Raw genomic sequence first — 26,037 nt, 5'->3', positions numbered from 1 at the left:
AACTTCACAGCCTCTGGTATCTTCTATTCTACATTTTACTTCTGAGATCAACTTTTTTTTAGCTTCCACATATAAGTGAGAACACGCAGTGTTTAAGTTTCTGTTCCTGGCTTATTTCACTTAACAACATACTTCAGTTCCATCTGTGTTGTGGTGAATGACAGGATTTTATTTTCGTGGCTAAATGGTATTCCATTGTGTATCTACACCACATTTTCTTTATCCATCTGTTGTTGGAAACAGGTTGATTCCGTATCTTGACTGTTATAAATAGTGCTGCAGTAGACATGGCAGTGCAAATGTCTCTTCGATACAATGGTTTCCTTTCCTTTGGATAAATACCCAGTGGTGTGATTGCTGGTTCATATGGTAGTTGCATTTGTTGTTTTTTGAGGAGCTGCCCTGCTGTTCTCCATAGTAGCTATCCTAGTTTATATTCCCATCAACAGTGTCCCATTTCTCTGCATTCTTGCCAGCATTTGTTATTTTTTTTTTGTCTTTTTGATAAAAGCCATACTAACTGGGGTGCGAGATTACCTCATTGTGGTTTTGATTTGCATTTCTATGATTATTAGTGATGTTGAACATTTTTTCTCATATTTGTTGGCCATTTGTGTGTCTCCTTTTGAGAAATGTCTGTTGAGTTTATCTGCCCATTTTTAAATCTAATTGTTTGCTTTTTTCCTGTTGAGATAGTTGAAATCATTGTATATTCTTGGTATTAATCCAGCAGTTTTCAAATATATTCTCATATTCTGTAGGTTGTCTTTTCACTATGCTGATTGTTTCTTTTGCTGTGCAGACACTTTTTAATTTGATATAATCCCATTTGTTTATTTTTGCTTTTGTCACCTGTGCTTTTGAAGTCTTATTTATAAAATCTTTTCCCAGGCCAATGTCCTGATCATTTCCCCTATGTTTTCTTCTGTGAGTTTCATTATTTTGGATTTTATATGTAGGACTTTGATCCATTATGAGTTTTTTTTTTTTCTGGTATAGATTGAGAGGTAGGGGTCCAGTTTCATTCCTATGCATGTGGATATCCAGTTTTCCCCAGGGCTATTTAATGAAGAGACTGCCCTTTCTCCAATGAATATTCTTGGCACCTTGTCAAAATTCAATTGGCTGTAGATATGTGGATTAATTTCTGGGTACTCTATTCTGTTCCATTAGTGTAAGTGTCTGTTTTCATGCCAATATCATGCTGTTTTGGTTTCTCAGCTTTGTAGTATATTTTGAGTCTGGTAGTACAATTCTTCCAGCTTTACTCTTTTTTCTCAGGATTGTTTGGCTATTCAGGGCCTTTTGTAGTTGGGAGTTTTTGATTATTCCTGCAATCTTCTACTTCTTACTTGATATGTTCAGATGTTCCCTTCCCTTCCTACCTTCCTCCTTCCCTCCATCCCTCCCTCCCTTCCCCTCTTTCTCTCTTCCCCTCTTTCTCCCTCTCTCTCTTTCACTCCCTCTCTCTCCTTCTCTCTTTCTTTCTTTCCATCCTTTCTTTTTCTCTTGCTCTGTCGCCCAGGCTGGAGTGCAGTAGTGTTTTAGGCTCACTGCAACTTCCCCCTCCCATGTTCAAGTGATTCTTGGGCCTCAGCCTCCAGAGTAGCTGGGACAACAGGTGCGCCCCACCATGCCTGGCTATTTTTTTTTAATTTTTAATACAGATGGAGTTTCACCATGTTGGCCAGGCTGGTCTCAAACTCCTGGCCTCAAGTGATCTGCCCATCTTGGCTTTGCAAAGTGCTGGGGTTGTGTGTGAGGCACCAGGCTTGGTGAGGTGTTCTGTTTATGATTCAGTCCTGATATGTTGTATCTTTCTTGGAATTTACCCATTTCTTCTATTTATTCAGTTTGCATATATTTGCTGTAGGTTCCATTTTATTCTGGAGGAAGTACATTACAGTGATGTTCTACGTGTAATGATCTGTTTGATGGTTATTACTGAATTTTTTTGCTTTATGTTCAATATTAATTATAGGTTATATGGGTATGGAACTTTAGGTGAACAGTTATTTTTGTAAGCCTTTTAAGGATATGCCTTTGAATTTTAGCATGCACCGTTCATGGGATGTCTGCTATCAGTCTAATCAATTCATTTTTTATCTTTATGCTTAAACTTTATTTTTCTATAAGTTATGAAAATTTTCAGCCCTTATCTCTGCAATAATTGACGTCTCCATTCTGCCTTTTTTTCTCCTTCTGAACTTCCTGTACTTCAGTGTCCCCATTCTAGCCTCCATGGTTGTGGTGGTGGTTGTTCTCTATTTCCTCCTTTTTCTTCATCTTCTTTTCTTCCTTTTCATTGTTTTTCTTTTGCGATTGGAATAGGGTTTTAAAAACTGGGGTATAATTTACATATCATGAAATTCATTATTTTTTAGTGTGTGCAGTGTTATGAGTTTAGCAAATATATACACATACCACTAGCTCAATAAAATATAGAGCAGTTCTGTCATCCAGAAAATTTTGTCTCACCCCACTCGAGCTCTGGGCACTGGTGGATCCGTTTTCTGTTTCTACAGTTTTGCCCATCAGAACTTTGTATAAATGGATTAATACATTATGCAGTCTTTCCAGTCTGGTTTCTATACCATAGCTAATATGTTTGAAATCCATCCATGTTATTATGTGTATCAATAGTTTGCTCTCTTTTAAATCTATTATTTTATTGATATATAGTTGATATACAATAATTTACACATATTTTCAGTGTATAATTTGATGTTTTGATAATTTGAAAAGTAACACCCATTAAACCATCGACATAATCAAGATGATAAAGGTATCCGTAACCCTCAAGAAATTTCTTATTTCCCTTTGTAATTCCCTTCCTTAGCCTTTCCCTCCCATTTCCTGTCTATCCCCAGATTACCACTTTGTTTTTCTTTTTCAAATTTTAATTTAGGTTCAGGGGGTACATGTGCATGTTTGTTACAGGGTTAAATTGTGTGTCACTGGGGTTTGGTATATAAATGATTTCATCCCCCAGGTAGTGAGCATAATACTTGTAACTGATCTGTGTAAGGTTTCAGTTTCTTCATGGTTCAATCATGGTAGGTTGTGTGTTTCTAGGTATTCATCTATTTCTTCTAGGTTTTCTAGTTTGTGTGTATAGAGGTGTTTGTAATAGTTTCTGAAGATTTTTAAAAATTTCTGTGGGGTCAGAGGTAATGTCACTTTGGTCATTTCTTAGTGTGGTTATTTGGATCATCTCTTTTTAAATTAATCTAGCTAGTGGTCTATCAATCTTATTTGTTCCTTAAAAAAGAAACTTTCGGTTTTATTGATCTTTTTCCTGGATTATTGTGTCTCAATTTCATTCAGTTCAGTTTGGATTTTGCTATTTATTTTCTTCTAGCTTTGGGGTTGGTTTGCTCTTGTTTTTCTAGGTCTTCTAGGTGCGATGTTAGGTTGTTAACCTGCGATCTTTCTAACTTTTTGATGTATGCATTTAGCACAATAAACTTTCCTCTTAACAGTACTTTAGCTGTGTCCCAGAGTTTCTGTTATATGTTTGTTTATATTAGTTTCAAATAATTTTCTGCCTTAATTTCATTATTTACCAAAAAGTCATTCAGGAGCAGATTGTTTAATTTCTACGTGATTGTATGGTTTTGAAATTTCTTGGCATTGATTTCTGTTTTTATTGCACTGTGGTCTGAGAGTGTGATTGGTATGATTGGTATGTGCTGATGTGAAGAATTTATATTGTGGTGTTGTTGGGTGGAGTATTTTGTAGATGTCTGTTAGGTCTACTTTGTCAAGTGCCACGTTTAGGTCCCAAATACCTTTGTTAGTTTTCTGCCTCAATGATCTGCATAACACTTTCAGGGGGTGTTGAAGTCTCCCACTGAAGTAGTCTCCCACACTATTATTGTGTGGTTCTCAACATCTCTTCGTAGGTCTCTAGGAACTTGTTTTATGAATCCAGGTGTTACACTGTTGGGCCCATATATATTTAGGATCATTAAGTCTTCTTGTTGAATTGAACCCTTTATCATTATGTAATGCTCTTCTTTGTCCTTTTTTATTGTTTTTGGTTTAAAGTTTGTTTTATCTTAAATAAGAAAGCAACTTCTGCTCTTTTTTATACTTTGTTTGCTTGATGGATCTTTCTCCTTCCCTTTACATTGAGCTTATGGGTGTCATTGCAGGTGAGATGGTCTTTTGAAGACAGCATGTAGTTGGATCTTGCTTCTTTATACACTTTGCCACTCTGTGTCTTTAAGTGGGGCATTTGTCCCATTTACATTAAACGTTAATATTGTTATGTGCAGATTTGATCCTGTCATCATGTGTTAGCTGGTTGTTATGTAGATTTGATTATATATTTGCTTTATAGTGTCAGGGGGCTATGCGTGTAAGTATAATTTGTGGTGGCAGGTAGCTGGTTATTAAGTAGATTTGATTATATATTTGCTTTATAGTGTCAGGGCTATGCATGTAAGTATGATTTTGTGGTGGCAGGTAGCTGGTTGTTATATAGATTTGATTAGATATTTGCTTAATAGTGTTGGGGGGCTACGCATGCAAGTATGATTTTGTGGTGGCAGGTAATGCTCTTCCCTTTCCATGTTTTGCTTTCCCTTAAGGACCTGTTATAAGGTAGGTGTGGTGGTAACAAATTCCCTTAGCATTGACTTGTTTGAAAAAGATTTTATTTTTCCTCTGCTTATGAAGCTTAGTTTGGCTGGATATACAGTTTTTGGTTGAAATTTCCTTTCTTTAAGGATGCTGAATATAGGTCCCCAATCTCTTCAGACTTCTAAGGTTTCTGCAGAAAATTCTGCTGCCAGCCTGTTGGGGTTCCCTTTGTAGGTGACCTGCCCCTTCTCCCAAGCTGCCTTTAAGATTTATTCTTTCACATTGCCTTTGGAGAATCTGATGACTATGTGTCTTGGGGATGGTCATCTTGTATGGTATCTCACAGAGGTTCCCTGAATATCCTGAATTTGCATGTCAACATCTCTAGTGAGGTTGGGAAAATTTTTGTGGAAATATTCTCCAATATGTTTTCCAATTTGCTTGCTTTCTCTTCATCTGTTTCAGGAATGCCAGTGAGTCCCAGATTTGGTCTCTACGTAATCACATATTGCTCTGATATTTTGTTCATTTAAAAAATTATTTTTTCTTTTTTCTAGTCTGCCTGTGTTGTTTCAAAGAAATGGTCTTCAAGCTCTGAGATTCTTTCCTCAGCATGGTCTATTCTGTTATAATTCTTTCAGTTGTTTTATGAAATTCCTGTAGTGAATTTCTCATTCCCAGAAGTTCAGTTTATTTTTCTCTTAAAATGGCTATGTCATCTTTTAACTTTTCGACCATGTTGCTGTGTTCCTTGGCTTGAGTTTCGACCTTCTGTATGTCAATGAGCTTCCTTGCTATCCAGAATTAGTATTATATGTCTGTCATTATAGCCATTTCAGTCTGGTTAAGAACAATAGCTGGAGAGCTATTGTGGTTGTTTGGTGTTAAAAAGACACTGTGTCTTTTTGAGTTGTCAGAGTTCTTGCATTGGTTCTTTCTCATTTGTGTGGGCTGATGTTCCCTTAATCTTTGAAATTGCTGTCTTTTGTATGGAGTTTTCTGCTTTTACATTCTCTGATACCTTAAGGGTTTCACTGTGGTATAAGTTAGGCTTAGGCAATTGGCTTCATTTCTGGATGCTTTCAGTGGGCCAAGGCTCAAATTAGTATTCCTGGGGTATGTGCTCTATCCGGGGGGTTGGGACCTGGCCTGTTTCTTTGTTCTCTGTCCCCTTAAGGTTAAACCCCTGTTGCACTGGAGAGGCCAAGGTATTCCCAGTCTGCTGGCAACAACCCTCCAATGGGGGCTGCCAGCAAAAGCACTGGGGTGGGCCAGTGGTGGGTCCATGTATATGTGCATGCAGGCAGGGTAGGTGGGGGTTCCCCCATTTGTGCATGCTGGCAGGGTGGTGAGGGTTCTGTGTGCCCATGCGTACTGGTAAGGGGGTGGAGAGAGGCTGTGCTGGTGGGGAAAGGCTGCAGGCTGGTATCCCAGACTACTACTAATCTGCTTCTGTCACTACAGTTTACAGTTCCTTTTCTAGAATTTTATATAAATGAAATCATATGATTGTATGTACTTTGTCTGGATTATTTACATCACCATAATTATTTTGATATTTATACATGCTTTTGTGTGTGTCAATAGTTTGTTCCTTTTTATTGCTGAGAACTACTCAGCTGTATGAATATACCTTAATTTTTTAAAATCTATTTATCTGTTGATGAATATTTGGGTTATTTCCAGTTTATAGGTGTTATAAATGAAGCTGTTGTGAACCGCTGGAAACAAATGCTCAGTGCCGCAAAGAAGAACCAGCACTGAGACAAAGGATCTCTCAGCAAGGCAAATTTACTTCTGCAGAAGGGTGCTTCTCATAGTTCTGGTTGCCATGAGAGCACCCCGAACAGAGGAAAGCAGGGGTTTTTATTTCTAACACAGCTTGTCCCTGCTACTGTGTCATGCCTCCATTGACTGGAGTTGGACTGCACAATCTAAGCTGAACCCGGTTGGCTAACTTGAAAAGTGCAGGAAAGCGGTTACACTGGTGGGAAGGTGGGAAGATCAGTTTCGGCAGGAGTAGCCATTGCAATGGGAAAGGTAATTTACAGAGTGGGTAGCAGATGTGGAATGTGGGCTCTATAGATAAAGACTGGCAGGAAGGTTGTTTACCAGGGCAGGCGGACACAGTGAGTAAAGAAGTCTGGCCTTGAAAGCAGGGTACAAAGGACAAGCAAACTTAAGCAAACTAAATCTTTGAAGAAGAATTTCTTACTGTATTTAACGTGAACATTCAGGTACAAGTCTCTATGTGAATATATGCTTTCCTTCTCTTGCTTAATACCCAGGAATAGAATAATTGGGTAATAAAGTAAGTGTATGTTTAAATTCTAAAGAAAGAGCTATGTTTTCCAAAGTGGTTTTGTCATCTTGTATTCCAGCCACTGGTGTATGAGAGTTGTAGTTTCTCCACATTCTTGTCAATATGTGGTCTCATTTTTTTTAACTTTACCAATTCTGATATTGTGTAGTGGTATCTCATTATAATTTGAATTTCTCTAATGGTTAATCATGTTGACAGTTGTTTCATATGGTTATTTGCCATCTGATACCTTCTCTGGAGAAATGTCTATTCAAATTATGGGTTATTTTCCTTTTTATCATATTTTTCAAATCTTTTGATCATTTTTGAAATGGGTTTGTTGTATTTCGAGTGTTCTGAATATAAGTCCATCATTATATATGTAATTTGCAAACATGTTATCTCAGTCTAAGGCTTGTCTTCTAATACTTTTAGCAATCTTTAGAGCAAATGTTTTAAATGTTTAATAAAACCAGTGTATCAATTTCTTTTTTTATAGATCATAATTTTGGTGCTGTAGCTAAGAAATAATTGCCTAACCCAAGTTCACAGATTTTCTCCTATGATTTCTTCTAAAAGTTTCAAAGTTTTAGGTTTTGCCTTTAGATCTATATCTAATTTGAATTTTTATATATGTTAAGAAGTGTGGAAATAGTATATTTTGTACAAAAATTTTTAATTATTCTTACACCATTGATTTTAAACTTTGTCAAGTAGGATCAGAATAGTCACCCATAAAAAGACAGTACCATTCTGAGTAACTCTATCCATCTTACTCTGAATTACCATATATTCAACTCAGGTAGTGGGAACTCAAACTATTCCTGTCCTTCTGTGAGCACAAGAAATTATTCCCTTTGTTCATTTTGGATAAATGGTTTTACTCTGGCTCAGGCAGTTCCCTCACTGGCAAGCATTTATCAGTACTCTGCAGAAGATGCAAGGGGCGAGGGAGGGGGTCTTCCACCAATCTCAGGATTCCTTCTAAGCATTTTCTTTTTTTCTGTGGTGTTCTGCCCTGTGAACCCTAGCTGCCTTGCCCTTCCTAGGCCCCCAATTCTATCACCTCAACTCAGAGAGACTACTGGGATTTGCCTCAGTTTCCCTCATTGCATTACAGCCTGAAAACTCTCTCTAGGCAGTAAGAAGAGTCAATCATAGAGCTCACCTTGTTTCCTTCTCTCAAAGTTCGCTCTACTGCACAGTCTAGTAGCCAATGTGTGAAATCAATTGTTTTATACATTTTGTCTGTATTTTTACACATTCTGGCAGGAGGGTAAATTTAGTCTTACCCCATCTTGGCCAGAATTAGAAGTATGCTTTTAGTATTTGCAAATTTCACATATTTTTAATCTCTGCATCTCACATTCTGATTAATTTTCTTAGTTTACTCTTTCATTTCTCTAATTTTTCTTTCCTCTCTGTCCTGTTTTAGACTTATGGATTCTATTCCTGCAGAGATCTCTATGAGGAGTCTAAATATTCTCAGATTAAAGTGTTTTTAAAGCAAATCATTTGTAGCTCTTGCTGCGTGAATTCATGTTTTAGTGTAGTGTTGACATTAACTCTTAGTGGTTTGTAATGGTAGACTCTTTTATCTTCAGTGTCTTTGATGTTTCCCATGAGAATTCTGTGTGTGCTGTGTTATAGAGACATATATGTAAGTTGTTGTATTAGTCTGTTTTCATAGTGCTATACAGAACTGCCCAAGACTGGGTAATTTATAAAGGAAAGAGGTTTAATTGACTCACAGTATAGCATGGCTGGGAAGGCCTCAGGAAACCTGCAATCATGGCAGAAGGCGAAGGGGAAGCAAGGCACCTTCTTCACAAGGCAGCAGGAGGGGGAAGTGCTGAGCGGAGGGGCAAGAACCTCTTATAAAACCGTCAGATCTCATGAGAACTCATTCACTATCACGAGAAAGGCATGGGGGAAACCACTACCGTGATTCAATTACTTCCACCTGGTCTTTCTCTTGACACATGGGGATTATGGGGATTACAATTTAAGATGAGATTTGGGTGGGGACATGAAGCCTAACCATACCAGTTGTTTAATTTTTCCTTTCTTAAAGAAAAAATATTTTTAAAAATTTGCCATGCATGGTGTTCAAGAATTTGTGGGAGTGTGAACTGGGGTCCTGAAACTGCACTTTTATGACGCTTGGGAGTCCTACTTCTCTTCTTGATGCATTTTTCTCTCTATTTATGCATATTTCCCTCTTGCATTCCAAAAGCCACTGGTCAGAAATTTTATTATTCCTGTTTCATGGGTGAGATGGCTCCTTCTGGCTCCTGGTTTAGTTAAAGAGTTCACTTATAACATCTCTGCATCCAAAGCCCTGGGTCTTCAGCTCCTTCTAAGGCAGTGCTACTAAATCTCTGGCCTCAGAGTTAGTCTTTTCTTTAAAAATGAATAAAAAACCAAAAGTTGGATTATGAAGGTCAGAATCAGACATTCAAGGTCAAATCTAGATTCTGTGTTTAGAAGGGATCAGAAAAAGCAAATTTGGGTGTTTTTGATACTCTCCTCATTGCAGGATTTGAAATGTGCCCTTCTTATGGATGAGGTATATGGGTAAATAAAAATGTTATTTATTTGCATCTGTGTTCATTGACCTTTGGACAATATTTTATTTTTTAATAATTAGTCTTATAAGGAGATAATACTGATTATAAAATGGACTGATTTTAATTCATGAAGTTGGCAAGTTTTCTAAGTACTAACATGAGACATTTTCAATTTTTTTTAGATCTAAATCGGAAGGTAGCACACAGACATATGCCAGCCAGTAAGTAGTTTAGAAGGTGTTTTTAAGATACATGTTGAAAATTAAGAATAAATTGATAATTCACAATTTATTTCCAAATTTTTTTTGAACATCAATTGGTAAAGCAATGCACTGAAATCCAGACTGCTAATATATAGTCTAATTTAGTTTCTAATAAATTAGTCCTTTCTTCATTTAATAAATGTTTACTGGAAGTCTCTTCTGAGGAAACAAGGAATAAAACAGCTTATTCTAAAATGAGATAGGACATGTATAATTAGTAAAGAAAAAGAATATATAGTGCTTAGAAGTTACCCAGCTTGTGTTATAGAGGCACGTGCTGTATAATAATGTTTTGGTAAATGATAAACCACATGTATGATGGTAGTTCCATAAGATTATAATGAAGGTGAAAAATTCCTGTAGCCTAGTGATGTTGTAGCCATCACAACATCAGAGAGCAATGCATTATTCACTGGTTTGTGGTGATGCTGGTGTAAGCAAACCTACTGCACAAAGCAAAATATGCAGAATTCTCATGAGACAATTGATGCTACTTAACCTTACAAAAAAAAAAAAAAGCCACTAAAGGTGGTAATGCCAACAGCCAAAGCAATCTAAAGAAATACAGGTAATTGAAAAACCTCAAAAAAAAATGCTTAGGATCTGCATAGAGGTTAAAAAACAAATATAATCCATTAAACAAGAAATAAAGGAGCTGAAAAAAGATTTTCTTATTTTTAAATTGTTTAGGGAAATCACTGAGAATACAACATAAACAGAATAATAACATATAAAAGACCAGTTAAGAAACAAAAGAATTCAGAGACAGAAAATTTAGAGTGGGGAAGAGTCAATATTTGAAGAAATAAGATCTTGGACTTTTACAAAATTGAAGATGGGTAGTTAAGTGTCTTGACACTGAAAGAGAATATGAAGTCCACTTCACAGACTGTTAGAAAATAGTGAGAACTGAAGTTATGGTTAAAAAATATGAATAGGGGCTGTGTGTGTTGGGTCATGCCTGTAATCCCAGCACTTTAGGAGGCTGAGGTGTGAGGAGCACCTGAAAAATTAAAAATTAAAAAAATAGCCAGGCATGGTGGCATGAGCCTGTGGTCCCAGCTACTTGGGAGGCTGAGGTGGGAGGATACATTTAGCTTAGGAGTTCAAGACTGCAGTGAGCCATGATCGCCAGTGAGCTCCAGAAAAAAAGAAAAAAAAAAGAAAGAAAGCAAAAGAAATAAAAGAAACATAAGTAGGATGAATAGGGACAAAATGCAATTTATTGATGATTAAAAGAACAGAACAATTAGGTCAATGTAATTAGCTCTCCCCAACCCATAATTATTGTAGAAATTTATACATCTAGATTCATGACTTCTGTCACAATCTATAAAATTCCATCCATTTGTTTGTTTACCCAAGCAGTACACTAATTCAGTCATGAGTCGCTTAACACAAAGATCCGTTCTGAGAAATGCACTGTCAGGTGATTGTGTTATTGTGCGAACATCACAGAGTGTACTTAAAAAAACCTAGATTGTATAGCCTATTATATACCTAGGTTATATCCTATAACCTTATATATATAAGCCTGTACAGCATCTTATGGTATGGAATACTGTAAGCAACTGTAACTGATTAAGTATGTATTGAAACATAGAAAAGGTACTGTAAAAATAATATAAAAGATAAAAAATGATATGTCTGTGTAGGGCACTTACAATGAATGGAACTTGCAGGACTGGAAGTTGCTCTGGGTGAGTCAGTGAGTGAGTGGTGAGTGAATGTGCAGGCCTAGGGCATTACTGAGTCCTACTATAAACTGTATAAACACTGTGCACTTAGGCTACACTAAATTTACTTAAAAATTTATTTCTTCAATAATAAATTAACCTTACATTTTACTATAACTTTTAAAATTGATACACTTTTTAATTTTATAAAACTTTTTGACTCTTGTAATAACACTTGGCTCAAAAACAAACACATTGTACAAATTCTTTATATCTTTATCGGCTTTTTTGTCTTAATTTTTTTCTTTTTAAAATTTTTGGTAAAAACTAAGACACAAACACATTAGCCTTGGCCTATGCAGGGTCAAGACAGCCAATATCACTGTCTTCATCTCCACATCTTGTCCTGCTGGGAGGTCTTCAGAATCAATGACATACCTGGAGCTGTCATTGGCCAGGATAACAATGCCACCTTCTGGATTCGTCTTGAAGGACCTGCCTGAGGTTGTTTTACAGTTAACTTTTTTTTTTTTAAATAAGCAAAAGGAGTACGCTCTAAAATAATGATAAAAAGGACAGTATAGGCCTGGCGCGGTGGCTCACTCCTGTAATCCCAGCACTTTGGGAGGCTGAGGCGGGCGGATCACCTGAGGTCAGGAGTTCGAAACTAGCCTAGCCAACATGGTGAAACCCCGTCTCTACTAAAAATACAAAAATAAATAAATAAATAAATAAATAAAATTAGCCAGGCATGGTGGCACGTGCCTGTAATCCCAGCTACTCAGGAGGGTGAGGCAGGAGAATCACTTGAGCCCAGGATGCAGAGGTTGCAGTGAGACAAGATCTCGACATTGCACTCCAGCCTGGGAGACAGAGCAAGACTCCACCTCAAAAAACAAACAAACAAACAGACAAACAAAGGGATAGGATAGTAAACACATAAACCAAAACCAGTTATTATTATCATTATCATGTATTTTGTACTGTACATAATTGTATGTGATGTACTTTCATATGACTGGCAGCACTGTAGGTTTAGATGCTTCTGAAGTTATTCAGCCTCAGCTCCTGTTTAACCTGTGAGCTCTCAGTTTTATCGTTTTTATTGGCAACAGGAGAAGTCTTTCCTTGCTGTGAGCTTCAGTTGTGTATCAAATGTTTGTGTGTGTGATTTTTTTTTTCAGCACTCCTCTATGCGAGGAATGGAAAGGGAAAATTGTTTTGCCAGCTCACTCTGCTAGATTGCCTAGGAGGCAGTATAGGTTTTAATTTACAAAATACTGTCTTTTTTTAAACAATGAATAAAAAGCCAAAAGTTGGGGTATGAAGGTGAGAATCATTCAAAGTCAAACCTATGTTCTATGTTTAGAAATAGCTAATCTGTGTTTTTTCTGAACGGATCTATATTCTATGTTCAGAAAAAGCAAATCTGTGTTTTTTGGATACTCTCCTCATTGCAGGATTTGAAATGTGCCCTTCTTGTGGATGAGGTATATGGGTAGATGAAAATGTTATTTATTTGCATCTATGTTCAGTGACCTTTGGACATCATTTTATTTATTAGTAATTAGTCTTTTAAAGAGATAATACTAATTATAAAATGGCCTGATTTTCATTCATGAAATTGGCAAGTTTTCTTAGTACTAACTTGAGACATTGCTTTCAATTTTTTTTTAGATCCACCTCAGAAGGCAGCACTCAGACATATGCCAGCCAGTAAGTAGGTTAGAAGATGTTTTTAAGATACATGTTGAAAATTAAGAATTTATTGATAATTCACAATTTATTTCTAAATATTTTTGAACAATGTCAATTGGTAAAGCAATGCACTAAAATCCAGACTGCTAATATACAGTCGAATTTAGTTTCTAATAAATTAGTCATTTCTTTATTTAATAAATGTTTACTGGAGGTCTCTTTTGAGGAAACAAGGAATAAAATAGCTGATTCTAAAATGAGATAGGACATGTATAATTAGTAAAGAAAAAGAATGTATAGGGCCTAGAAGTTACCCAGCTGGTGTTACAGAGAGAGCCATGTGCTTCATAACAATGTTTTGGTAAATGAGAAACCACATGTATGATGGTGGTTCCATAACATTATAATGAAGGTGAAAATTCCTACAGCCTAGTGATGTTGTAGCCATCACATCAGAGAGCAATGCATTACTCACTTGTTTGTGGTGATGCTGGTGTAAACAAACCTACTGTGCTCTGCAGAAGACTCCTTGTGGAGGTCATGTTTTACCCTCCTGTGTGATAAATTTTTACATTAACTGTTACACTGGAATTCATGGGAAGCATGGAGTGGTGTCCTTATCCTATATGTGTAAAGAATTAAGGCTCCTGTTTCTCTGTGTGATGATTTTTCCATCCACATTCCTAAGCCAATTTAAGTGCTCAGGGTTCCCGTGCCTCCTGGTGTTCATTTTTCATCTCTACTTCTGAAGCAATTTCCCTGATGCATCTCTGTGTCTAGTGGCCACAGCTTTTACTATCCCCATTTCATGGGTGGTACAGCCTTTCAGGGCTTCCAGGTTTAGAGAAGGAGGTCAGCTTCATCTTTCTAGGAAGTCTCAACTCTTGATAAGCTGATGTGGCTTATGAAACTGACTTATGTACCCTCAAAGTCATTCAGATTTAGTTTGTATTTACCTTTCGCATTTTCAATTCTCTCTCTCTCTGTTACTATCACTAGAAATGGCCTTTTCTTTCATAAAGTTTTAGTAAATAGTATGTGTTGTTTTGCACTATTTCTCTGTGTGTGGTATAGGAGGGGAAATTACCACACCTCCCCATCAGTTCAGTCTTCTTGACATTAGTGTGGATTTTGAATCACAGCCTACAGCAATGTATTTATCAACGGATAGACTCTGAAGGCCAGAATCAGGCATTTAAAATAAAGCATGTATTCTGTGCTAGAAAGTGAAATGAGAAAAACAAATCAGTTTTCTTGTTCCTCTGCTTAGTTGAAGATTTGAAATTTAAACTTTTTGTGGACATTGTATATGAATAAATAAAAACTTGTTTGCATATGCTAATTTAGTAGTCTTTTGAAATTATTCTTCAGTGGTGATTCTTGGTAGAGAAGAATTAACACAGGTTGTAAAATGATCCGACATTCATTCATTATGGAGGCACATTTGTGTTTAGTATTAACGTGGAAGCATTACTTTTTTGCTTTCTTTTAGAACCAGATCAGAAAGCAGCAGTCAAGCTGATACTAGCAAGTAAGTGAATTAGGAGGCATTTTTTTATATAATAAGTATATGTTAAAAATTGAGATGAACAAATTGATAATTAACAATTACTTGCTAACTATTAACTGAGTAGCCACAATTAGTAAAGTACTGTACCTTAAAACAACCTATTTGCTGATCTAGTAACTTGCGAGTATTTGTCTAAATAAGACAATATCTTCTTTCCTGCAGTTTAGTTAATATGTGTTGGGAGTTTATTTTTGGGAAACAAAGGAAAACATTTTTGGTGAAATGTTTAAGGAGCTAATTCATAAAAAGGATCTTTTTGTATTCTTTTTCTTGGAGTACACCAAGGGGAAGTTTACTTTTTTATTTGGAGATGGCACAACTAGAAACTAATATGTATGCTGATGAAAAACTGAGTGAATGCTCGCATAGATCACCTGGGAAGAATTTGTTGAAAAAAAAAAGCATCACAAAGGAACAAAAATTCCACATCTTTCATTGTTCTCAGTATTACTAGGTCCCTGTCCATTTCCTGAAAGGTGGATGTCTTTTTATAATAATTCAGTAAGTATCTAGTTCCTCACACTCAGCAATTGTGGGTTTTAGGTCCTTCTGCAGATATAAAATGCTTTGAAGTTTTTACTGCTCCCTCTCTGAGTTACAGTTTTTATATACATTTATAGGGGGCTAGTGTTATTCTTTCTAGGTTGCTCCAAGCCCACTGCTGTTCCCAAACACATCCAAATCCACAGGACAAACTCTCTAAGCTGCACAACAAGGTTCTATGATTTCTTTTGTTCCAGAAGAAATTTACCTCTTCAATAAGAATGCCTGCCTTGCTCATTTTTAATCTGCCTCATTATTTTTCTTCCTTACAGTGGCACGTTGGAGTCATGAGTTTATCTTTAAAATTTTGATTTTTATTATCATGCCTGTTCTTATTATTGTGACCAAGGGAGTTACCATATAGGGATCAGGCCCAGCGAGCCTCAGTGACCTTTTTCTCTTATTATATTCTGTCATCTCAGATAATAAAGGCTATATCTATCTTGCTCAGCATTGTATAGCTAGCATGTAGCAGAGTGCTCGGCTCGTATTATAAGTGATCAATAAATATTTGTTGAAGGAATGAATGAATGACTACCTTTGATCTTCACACAGAGGCAACCAAACCAACAAAAACAAAAACACAAAGGTACATAGACAAATCTATATACATGTGTTCACATGCATGCATGCACACACATTCATATATCCATGATGATGTTGTCGCTTCCTCCATTTCTTCTTCGCTCAATATATCATCTCTCACCCTGAAACCCTGTTAACATAATTCATCTCTCCCAGGGTTATTTACCTCCATTCAGTGAGGGGTGATAGCATCACCCATAGGAAAATGTACATTTCAATAGACATCGTTTAATTTGCAATGTTAAACCACTGGTCTAGCCTTCTGGCTTAGCGTGCACCAGGGAATCATTTTAGAATAACTATTCATTTGAATTTTAGTAACATCATTTGACATGGTGGCTGTGCTTTAGTGATATAACATCCACCATAGTTTTCATGTCATTTATCTTTGGAGTAATCTTTAACTGGTGGGAAGTTGAAGCCAAAGAAAGCAGAGAGATGGAATGAATTCCAGTGAAGCAGGATATTTCCCTGACCCCTTCAGGGGGACTCATGACAGGGGTGCCTCGTTTACTCAGCCCCCTGACTCCTTATCGGAGGGAGCGCGTGGGTGAACGAGGTGGGAACTGCTGGAGTGCAGGAGCGCTGGAACCAGCCGGCCATTTCAGCCCTGGCTGGGCGGGATCAAACTCCACTCACTGGGACCCACTGCGTTCCACCACTCGGGATGGAGCATGCAGGTGAGCAGGTGCAGGAGCCACAGCTAGCACTTTTGGGCGCCGGCAGGGGCGAACTCTGTGCAGGCCCTGCAGCGGTATCCAGGCAGGGTGCCTGTGACTCCGAAAACCCCAGAGGGCGTGTTACAGTGCTCTTTTAGCTTGGACAGCTTAAGTATTAACAGCTCAGTAGGCCCTCTGCCTTTTCAAGTGAGGCAGCTGATCTCCACCAGTGAGGGCGAAGGGACAGTGTGACAGCCTTTTGAATCCACACTTGTGGCTCCCAAACTCTTGTCTGGCATCCAGGAAAAATGAGGTTGCATGAATGAATTGAAAGATGATAAATGTGAGGAATTTTATTGAATAATGAAAGTGGCTTTCAGCGGGAAGGGGAGCTGAAAAGGGGATGGGCAGGAAATCTTTCCCTCAAGTCCAGCCACCTCGGGCTGGACTCTTCTCTGAAGTTATGCCATCAAGCTGTCCCTCTGAAGTCTAGCCGCTTCTCTCTGACATCCAGCCATAGTCCCTGACGTCCAGCTGCCTCTCGTCTCTGCCAACTGAGTCTGGGGTCTTTATAGGCACAGAATGGGGAGGGGCAGGGCCATTGGTGGTTTAGGAAAAGGCAACATTTGAGCAGGAAAACAGTGATAGAAATTCTCTCTTTGGATGGTGGTTTCAGGCTTTTCGGCTTTAGGGTGGCGCTTTTGCCAGAGACCCACCCTTTTCTGCCTAGAATTTCTCTGCCACCTGTTCCCATCACCAGTATGGGTCACATTAGTACTACTTTAGTGTAATTATTTTAAATGTCTAAATTCTTTCAGTATTTCCAGTCTTTTCCTAAGCAACAGAAGAATCTTTGGCAATTTATCAGCAAACTCTTAACATTACTCTCCCATATTATTGTCATTTGGCTTTTAGCTTCTTCCAGGTTTTTACCTACAGAACCCTACCCTCCATTATTATTACTACTATTATTATAATCATTTTTATATTAAATTAATACCTGCTAAGAGCTTAAAACGTATTTATCAATTGCTTTGCTCTCACTATTTATTGTTGAATCCATTGATTTTTCATTATGGGTTTAGTTTCCTTTTTTCTCAAGTACAACCCTTTTAGTTTCAGTTTAGTGATTCTGTATTATCAACATTTGTGTTAAATGCCTGAACATGCTTTTTTTATCCACACTGAATTTTGAATGATAGCTTAAATGGTTACTCCTAGCTGAGAAGGACTTTTCTGAAAGCGTTTTGTAATATTCTGTTGTTGTAATGTGCCATATACTGTCATTGATGAGACCTTAGTTGTCAGTATCATTATTTATTCCCCCCTCAATTAATGTGCTTTTTCTAGGTGGCTTCTAAGATTTCCTTTTTGTCTCAAATGTTTTGTTATTTTATGATTATATGTTCTGATAGAATTTGTTTTTATTTATCCAGCTCTAGATTCAATATAGTCTTTAGATATCAGGACTCAGGTCATTAAATCTAAAAAATTAATTCAGTCATTATGTCTTCAATTATTGACTCTTTCTCATTCTTTCTCTTTTTTCCATTGGAAATGATTATATTTAGGAGGGTCTTCTCATTTTAGCCTTCATGTTTCTTTCGTCTTTTATTTATTTTTTTTAAGCGGAGTCTCTGTTGCCCGGCTGGAATGCAGTGGCGCGAGCTCAGCTCACTGCAACTTCCATCTCCTGGGTTCAAGCAATTCTCTGCCTCAGCCTACCAAGTAGCTGGGCTTACAGGCACCTGCCACCAAGCCTGGCTAATTTTTGTAGTTTTAGTAGAGACGGGGTTTCACCATCTTGGCCAGGCTTTTCTTGAACTCCTGACCTTGTGATCCACTCACCTCGGCCTCCCAAAGTACTGTGATTGCAGGCGTGAGCCACCATGCCCGGCCTAGCATCCATGTTTCTTAACTGGGTTCTTCATGTATTACGTCTTTCTACCTCTCTATCTGACATTGTTTCACGTCCTTATATCAGTTTCCAAATCCTCTGTTTTCTTAATAGCTATTTTTTTTTGCCTCAGTCCTGCCTTGATTTGTGTGGAGATCCTAAATATTTCAATTTTGAAGATTTTTATATTATCTGTTGATCTTGATGTGTGAATTTTTGTTTTGCAATTTAGGTTGATAAGCCCACCCTCAAGGGCAGTGATTGTTCTCATGGGAATTCTGCATGCCCTGAGTTGTAGAGGCATGCATTGGGAGGATGAGAGTATTTCAGGTTTGCCTCTCCTGGGGCATGAATGTTGTAATGTTTTCCATGCTTGCTCTTTCAGATTTGTGAGTAGTGGAACTGAGCAGCTGAGGTCTGCACTGCGTGGTGCAGGCCTGTGATTTCTGCATCTCTAGATGATCCTTTTCTTTTCACTTGCCTGAGAAAATTTGCTAGTTGTGTTCTGAAGTGCAGTGGTCATAGCTTTTAATATTTCCATTAAAGACTACCAGGCTTGGGAAACCGCTCCACTGCAGCTTTCTAACACGTAGAGATCCATGCCCTCAACTCCTTCCAAGCTAGGGTTATGAAAACCACATCTTTTAGGGTATAAGTAATTCAGCTTTAGCTCTTGTTTTCCCTCTGAGTTTCTAATTTCTTTATTTTTTTTTAAATGGTAGAAGGAAAACACTTTGTGACTGTCAATCTTAGTTATGCATATGTTTTTTGTTTTCTTCAGCTTTTCTCTATGTATCTAATAGAAAGGATAAGGTTTCCTATTTGTCCAGTCTGCCAAACTGGTCAGAAGTAAATGTAAGTTTTAATTTACAAACTGCTGCAATTTATATATTAACAAATACAAAATTAACTTGGAGGCTGAAGAACAGGTTTAGACATTTACAGTTAAATTTACATTAACTTCGAAGTAATTTGAAAAACCTCTGCTATCTTGATACTCTTGATTCTCTACTAGAGAATTTACATTTTGTACTATATGTTGCATTTGGTGTTTGAGTAAAAAAGAATGCTATTTATTTGCATGCCCCAAATATTTAAATAATTAGTTTTGGTGCTATAAAATGGCCTGTTTTTCATTCTCAAAGTAGGCAAGCTCTTAGCATTAACTTTCAGATATTGTTTTTAATTTATTTTTATTTTTATTTATGTTTATTTTTATTTTTTTGAGACGGAGTCTTGCTCTGTCTCCCAGGCTGGAGTGCAGTGGCGTGATCTTGGCTCACTGCAAGCTCTGCCTCCTGGGTTCACTCCATTCTCCTGCCTCAGTCTCCCGAGTAGCTGGGACTACAGGCGCCCGCCACCATGCCTGGCTAATTTTTTGTATTTTTAGTAGAGACGGGGTTTCATCATATTAGCCAGGATGGTCTCGATCTCCTGACCTTGTGATCCACTCGCCTCGGCCTCCCAAAGTGCTGGGATTACAGGCATGAGCCACTGCACCTGGCCAATTTATTTTTAATAATAGATATTTAATATATATTGTTTTTAATTTATTTTTAGGTCCAAATCAGAAGATAGTGCTGAAGCATATACTAGCAGGTAAGCAGGATAGAAAGTGTTACTTATAAATAAGTATGTTGAAAATTCAGAATGAAAAAGTTGATAATTCACAAATAATTGCTCAACATTTTTTGAGCAGCCACAATCAATAAAGTCTACACCAAACCCAACTTATTAATATTTCCCATTCTACAAGTATTAATTAATTCCATTAATCTTTTTTCTTCAGTTGACTAAATTTTTGTTGATTGCCTACTCTTGTGGTACATAAGAAATAAGCTAGTGAAATTTAATAAGAGACAAATATTTATGATTACTTTGTGAAACTAAATCATAAGCTGAACATTTTGCATCCTTTATTCTGGGATACACAAAGGGGAAATAGTACTTTTTCAGGTTGCATTTACACCCACAAAAACTCAATGCGAACAACTGAGCGAATGATTATTTCCACTTAGGAAGAGTTTAGGAGACAGTATTATAAACCCACTAAAATTCTACATTTCCCACAGATCCTCAATGTCCCACACCTATGTTAACAAGGGTTCTCTGAACTCGTTTAGAGAAGCTTTTGGTTTCCTACACCCCACAGTTGTGGCTTTGTGATCCTTCTGAAGTTATCAAATATTTACTGCTATGTTCATCATGGTTTCTCCATTGTAGAGTTTTCATTTTCTTGTATTGCCTAGTATTTTTCCTTAAAGTGACCTCTTTGAGTTACATTCAACCCACTGCTATTCCAAAATATCCTTTATACACACAGATTAAATTTTCTAGGCTACACCACAACATTATATGGTTTGTATTTTCCCCAAAGAAGGCACCCCATCCATTAGGAAAGCTACAGTATTTCTGTCTCCTTTATCCTTTCTGTTGTTCTTGGATGTCTCCTAACATAAGCACCCGTTTACAGTCATCAGTTACTTTCTCAAAGCTATGTTTGAGAAAAAAGCTGATTTTCTTTGTTGCCTCCACTCTCCGTCACTGTCACCAAGGGAGTTGTGATAGAGTGCTCAAACACTGCAATTCTCCCAATCTTCTGCTCACCTAGAAGCATTACTCTCCTTTTAGGCTCTGAAATCACTTGAGGGTCAAGTCCATGTTTATTTTTCTTACCTATTTATAGGTAGCATCTTGCAGGGTTAATGCTCAATAAATACTTGCTTAACGAATGAGTGGTTACTCTTGAAGTTCACAAATGCACATATAATTCTTAGTGGTGTAACTACTCTAATTGTCCCCTTACATTATCTCTCCTCATAAAATATGCCATAGTCATATCATAATCATCCTTTTTAAAAGTAATAAATTCAACTAGATTGAGGGATAGACAAGGGCATCATCTATAGGGTAATATACACTGGATTTGGGGAGTATAATTTGGAATGTTAACCCATTATTCTAACTTTGTGTTTAGCATACCCAGAAAGGTATTTGGTGATTATTCTTTCACTTAAACTTAGTAAGCTAAGCAGACATAGTTGCTGTCCTTTACTGTTATAGCATTTACTGTATTTTCTTGTATTTCTGTTCCTTTTACATTTATATTTTTAGTATTTTTGTTGCCGTTGGGAAGCCAGTGGGAGATGTTGGTAGAGCCAATTCCTTGGGTAAACATAATGAAACAATATATTTTTTTAAGCCAGAAATCTAATGGGTGTACATGTCAGTAGACTCATACGTCTATAAATACAGATCTTTTTATTGGTTTGGGAGATAACTAATTATATTAAATAAGAATGTTTCATGGTCAGAGTAGTAGGAAAAATCAACAGTAAGTTTTGAAGATATAAAATAGCAAAGGTAGGGAAAGGACGAGAGAAGTAAAATTATACATTATCACTGAATATTCTCACTTATATTGTATTATCTTCTCTGTGAATTAATCTTGATTAATTTGTCTTCAGTTCATTCTTTTTCTCTCCCATTCTTTTAGTTAGGGGATTAGAAATAAGGAATCTGCGTATATAAAAATGGAAAAGACTGGGTGTGGTGGCTCACATTACAAAATGCTGTAATCCCAGCATTTTGGGAAGCCAAGGTGGGAGGATTGCTTGAGGTCAGGAGTTCAAGACCAGCCTGGGCAGCAAAGTGAAATCCCATTTCTACAAAGAAATATAAAAATTTGGCTGGGCATGTTGATGTATGCTTGTAGCCTTAGATATTTGGGAGGCTGAGGCAGGAGGACATTTGAGCCCCCAGGAGGTTGAGGCTGTCGTGGGCCACAGTCATATTACTGCCCTCTAACCTGAGTGGCAAAGTGAAACTCCATCTCTAAAAAAAAAAAAAATGGAAAAGAGGTAGAAATTTGGCAAATATTTCTTTTTTAGTACAACTTTGAATGGAAAGAGGAAGAAATTGCCATAACAAATAAATACAACATAACTTTGACAGGTTGTATTATATCAGCCTAAAAATGTTATTTCCTTATTTCCTTAGATCCAAATCACAGGAAAGTACCCAAACACAAAGCAGTAGGTAAGTATATTAGAAGGTGTTTCTTAAAATGAATACATGTATGAAATTAAAATAAAACTCATAATCCACTCTTAATTCCTAAGTATGGATTGGGTAGATGAATTGGTAAAGTACTGCACCAATAAATAACCTATCTTTCTTTTATTCTTTTTTTTTAAGACAGAGTCTTGCTCTGTCGATCAGGCTGGAGTGCAATGGTGCGATCTCAGCTCACTGCAACCTCAGCCTCCCGCGTTCAAGCGATTCTCCTGCCTCAGCCTCCTGAGTAGCTGGGATTACAGGCGTGTGCTGCCATGCCCGCCTAATTTTTGTATTTTTAGTACAGAAAGGATTTTTCCATGTTGGCCAGGCTGGTCTTGAACTCCTAACCTCAGGTGATCTGCCCCCCTCACCCTTCCAAAGTGCTGGGATTACAGGCGTGAGCCATCATGTCCAGCCTAAATGACCTAGCTTCAAATGACCAATCTTTATTAATCTTGTTACTAATGAGTATTTAAATAACTTAGTCTGTTTTTTTTTCAGTTTAGTAAAGTTCTCTTAAGTTTATTGAGAACTTGCTCTTGTTGATAGAATAGAATTAAAGAGTTGTACCTACAAGATGTAAGATCTGTAAATTTGTTTATAAAACAAATCTGTAATCAGGACCATTTTATTCATTAGGCAGCATAGGCTATAATGCTTCAGGTCTATGAATTTTCAAAGACCAAAAGGCCAAAATACTGTTAAACACAGACACACACACACACACGTAAACACACACACACACACACACACACAGAATAATTGGCTGCAAGGTATGAAAAAAGGAAAATTAATGTGAACTTAAATTTCTAAAAAATGTAAAGACATTAACTTAATTGTTAAATTCATAAACATTTCATTTTATATGAAAAAATTTTAATTTTTTCATTTGCAAGTACTTCTGATTAAATATGATGGTTCCTCAGAAATCAAAGAAAAGCATAAAGTAAATAAGTGGCTCATGGTCAAATAATTTCACAGGCAAAATTGTAAACATCCTTTCAATAATTCTTTTTTTCGTGCCACATGAATTTTCCACTTGGCAATACCCCAGCTGCTTGTACAGTGGGAGGGAGTTTGCTGTCAGTACTTTGAGCACGTGTTTTTTTGTTCTCTTCCACAGTAACTAGTGATTCCCTCAGAAGGCAACGGATAACATCGAGAGTCTCGCTAAGAAATGAAAATTCTGTCTTTCCTTCCGTGGTCACAGCTGAAAGAAACAATAAATTGAGTGTGGATCAATTTGCATGCCAGCGTGTTCATTTTTTTTCTTCTCTTTCCTTTACCCCCGGGGACTGCAGTTTTGCAGCTGCAGGGCCCTTAATTGAAAACAATCTTCCAAACTCATCTCAGCTGTCCCCATTCCCATCTGACTCCGCATGAGCTCTTCTCATTGTCTTCTCTACAGCTCTTCCATGACTCCTGCCCCTGTGTCCCCTGCCCCATGCCACCCCCTCTGGTGTACTGCCTGGGGCCCCAGATACATCACCTACTCAATCTTACCCATGACAGGATCTGGGCAGTGTACTGTGTTCCTCCTTCTGGCCCTTCTCATGGGATTTGGCTGGCTGCACAGAGGTCCAATATATCCAGATATTTGCCCTCCTTATACTCCCCATGACCCCAGCCTGGGTTTCTGAGGGAGGACAGTTTGTTTCAGGGGTTGTAACTTCCCATCCAGGCCTTTCCTTCTACCCCCCACCTTTCTCTTGTCCCTTGGCCAAGTGACCCACAGGGTCAAGCCCAGAAGACAGAGAGGCAGCTTCTGAAGGACCCTTAGGCATGGGTCTTAAAGGCAAATATTAAACCCTTATTAGAGTTTGGTATGAGGCTTGATAAAATGAATTAGAGAAAGGTTCTCTCATTTTCCATTTTCTGAAATAATCTGAAAAACTTGTTTAGATTTTCAGTTAAATGTTTGTCAAAATTCACCAGTGAAGTTCTCTGGGACTGGAGTTTTTTTTTTTTTTTTGGGCGGGGGGATGATTTTAAATTACAGATTCAATTTATTAAATAGAGAACTATTCAAATTTTCCATTTATTCTTGTGATAGGTTTTTTCAGGCACTGTATTTTTAAAAAAAGTTTATCCATTTTATTTAATGATTAGACTTGTGGCCTAATGTTGTTCATAATATTCTTTTTTATGTCTATAGGATCTATAGTTATGTCCCCTCTTTCATTCCTTGTAATAGTAAGGTTTTTTTTTCCTCTCATCAGTCTTGTGAAGAGTTTATCTAGTTAATTAATTTAAGAATCTCTCCAGAACCGCTCTTGACTTTGTTATTTTTCTCTATTACATCTCTGTTTTCTACTTCATTGATTACAGATTTTATTAATTTGCTTTTCTTCTACCTTCTTCAGGTGAAAGTTTAGATCAATGATTTTAAATCTTCTTTTCTAATGCATTTAAAGGTATAAGTTTGTCCTATGTACATTTTTAGCTCCATTCCACATATTTTATGTTGTGTCCTCATTATAGTTCAGGTCAAAATATTTTCAAATTTTTATTTCGATTTCTTTTTTGAGTTATAGGTTATGTAGAAGCCTGTTTAAATCCAAACATTGGTATTTTTTTTAGCTCACCTTTTCTTTATTGTTTTCTCAATGGTGACCAGAGAATATATTTAATCTCAATTTTTTAAAATTATTTTCTTGAGTTGGTTTAGCCTATGATATATTTTGTTGCATGTTCTGTGTGTACTAAATAAGTACATGTGTATTTTGCAGTTGCTGAGTATATAAATGTTAATTAAGTCATTTGTTGACAGTGTTCTTGAAATCTTGTTTTTTCCTCTTGTTCTATCAATTCTTGAGAGAGATGTGTTGAAAGTGCCAACTATTGTTTTTTATTATTGTTGTTATGTAACTTGTTTTACACACGTTAATTGTATTTCATGTATTTTGGAGTTACATTTTAGTGCATGCATCTTTAGGACTATTATGTTTTCCTAATGAATTGGCTGTTTATCATTATGCAATTCTCGTTGTTGTCTCTAGTAATACTCTTAATTTTGAATTCTGATTTTGTGATAGTAGTATTGCCGTGCAGCTTTTTTTTTATTGGCAGCTTTTTAAAGTTAGTCTTTGCACGGGGTATCTTTTTCATTCTTTTACTTCCATTGCATATTTTCTTATATTTAAGGTGTATCTGATGTACAGAGTATGCAGTTGGTTCTTGTATTTTTTAAAAAATCCAGCCTGACAATGTTTTTAAATTGGAGTGCTTAAAAGCATTCATATCTGTTTATTTTTGTTTTTAATTGACACATAATAATTGTACATATTTATGGCATAAGTGTGATGTTTCAATACATATGGACATTTCATAAAAAATAAAATGAGTGTATTTAGCATATTTATCTCCTCATACATTTATCATTTCTTTGCAGTGAGAACATCCAAAATACTCTCATCTAGCTGTTTGGAAATGCAATTGGTCCTCCATATCTACGGGTTCCACATCCATGGGTTTCCAGGTTTCTGTGTTTTGCCATAAATGACAGATTTCTTTTTTATGGCTGAATAGTATTCCATTTTGTATATATATGACATTTTCTCTATCCTTCCATCCATTGATAAACACTTAGGTTTACTCTATATCTTGGCTATCTTGAATAGTGTTTCAA

General features: G+C 36.9%; 1 protein-coding gene across 16 annotated transcripts in view; it reads left to right on the top strand.

Annotated features, from left to right (window-relative positions):
• Positions 1-25,763, top strand: part of LOC101126317 (disintegrin and metalloproteinase domain-containing protein 32) — a 179,630-nt gene extending 153,867 nt beyond the window's left edge. For 6 of the 16 annotated variants that reach the window (XM_063709327.1, XM_063709331.1, XM_063709328.1 and 3 more), the window contains 6 exons: positions 9,642-9,680; positions 13,076-13,114; positions 14,589-14,627; positions 19,911-19,949; positions 22,350-22,388; positions 23,533-25,763. In XM_063709327.1, coding sequence (XP_063565397.1) covers positions 9,642-9,680; positions 13,076-13,114; positions 14,589-14,627; positions 19,911-19,949; positions 22,350-22,388; positions 23,533-23,792 — 455 coding nt within the window. In that variant the 3' untranslated portion in view covers positions 23,793-25,763. Of the gene's footprint in view, positions 1-9,641; positions 9,681-13,075; positions 13,115-14,588; positions 14,628-19,131; positions 19,206-19,910; positions 19,950-22,349; positions 22,389-23,532 lie in introns of those variants that run through there. The other 10 variants (XM_055348957.2, XM_055348955.2, XM_031014142.3 and 7 more) reach the window with 7 other exon arrangements.
• Positions 25,764-26,037: the final 274 nt, after the last annotated feature.

The sequence above is a fragment of the Gorilla gorilla genome, chromosome 7, assembly GCF_029281585.2.
Source record: "Gorilla gorilla gorilla isolate KB3781 chromosome 7, NHGRI_mGorGor1-v2.1_pri, whole genome shotgun sequence".
Classification (NCBI taxonomy): domain Eukaryota; kingdom Metazoa; phylum Chordata; class Mammalia; order Primates; family Hominidae; genus Gorilla; species Gorilla gorilla.
Note: the sequence above shows the minus strand (reverse complement) of the source record. Positions and strands in the feature narration are given on the sequence as shown.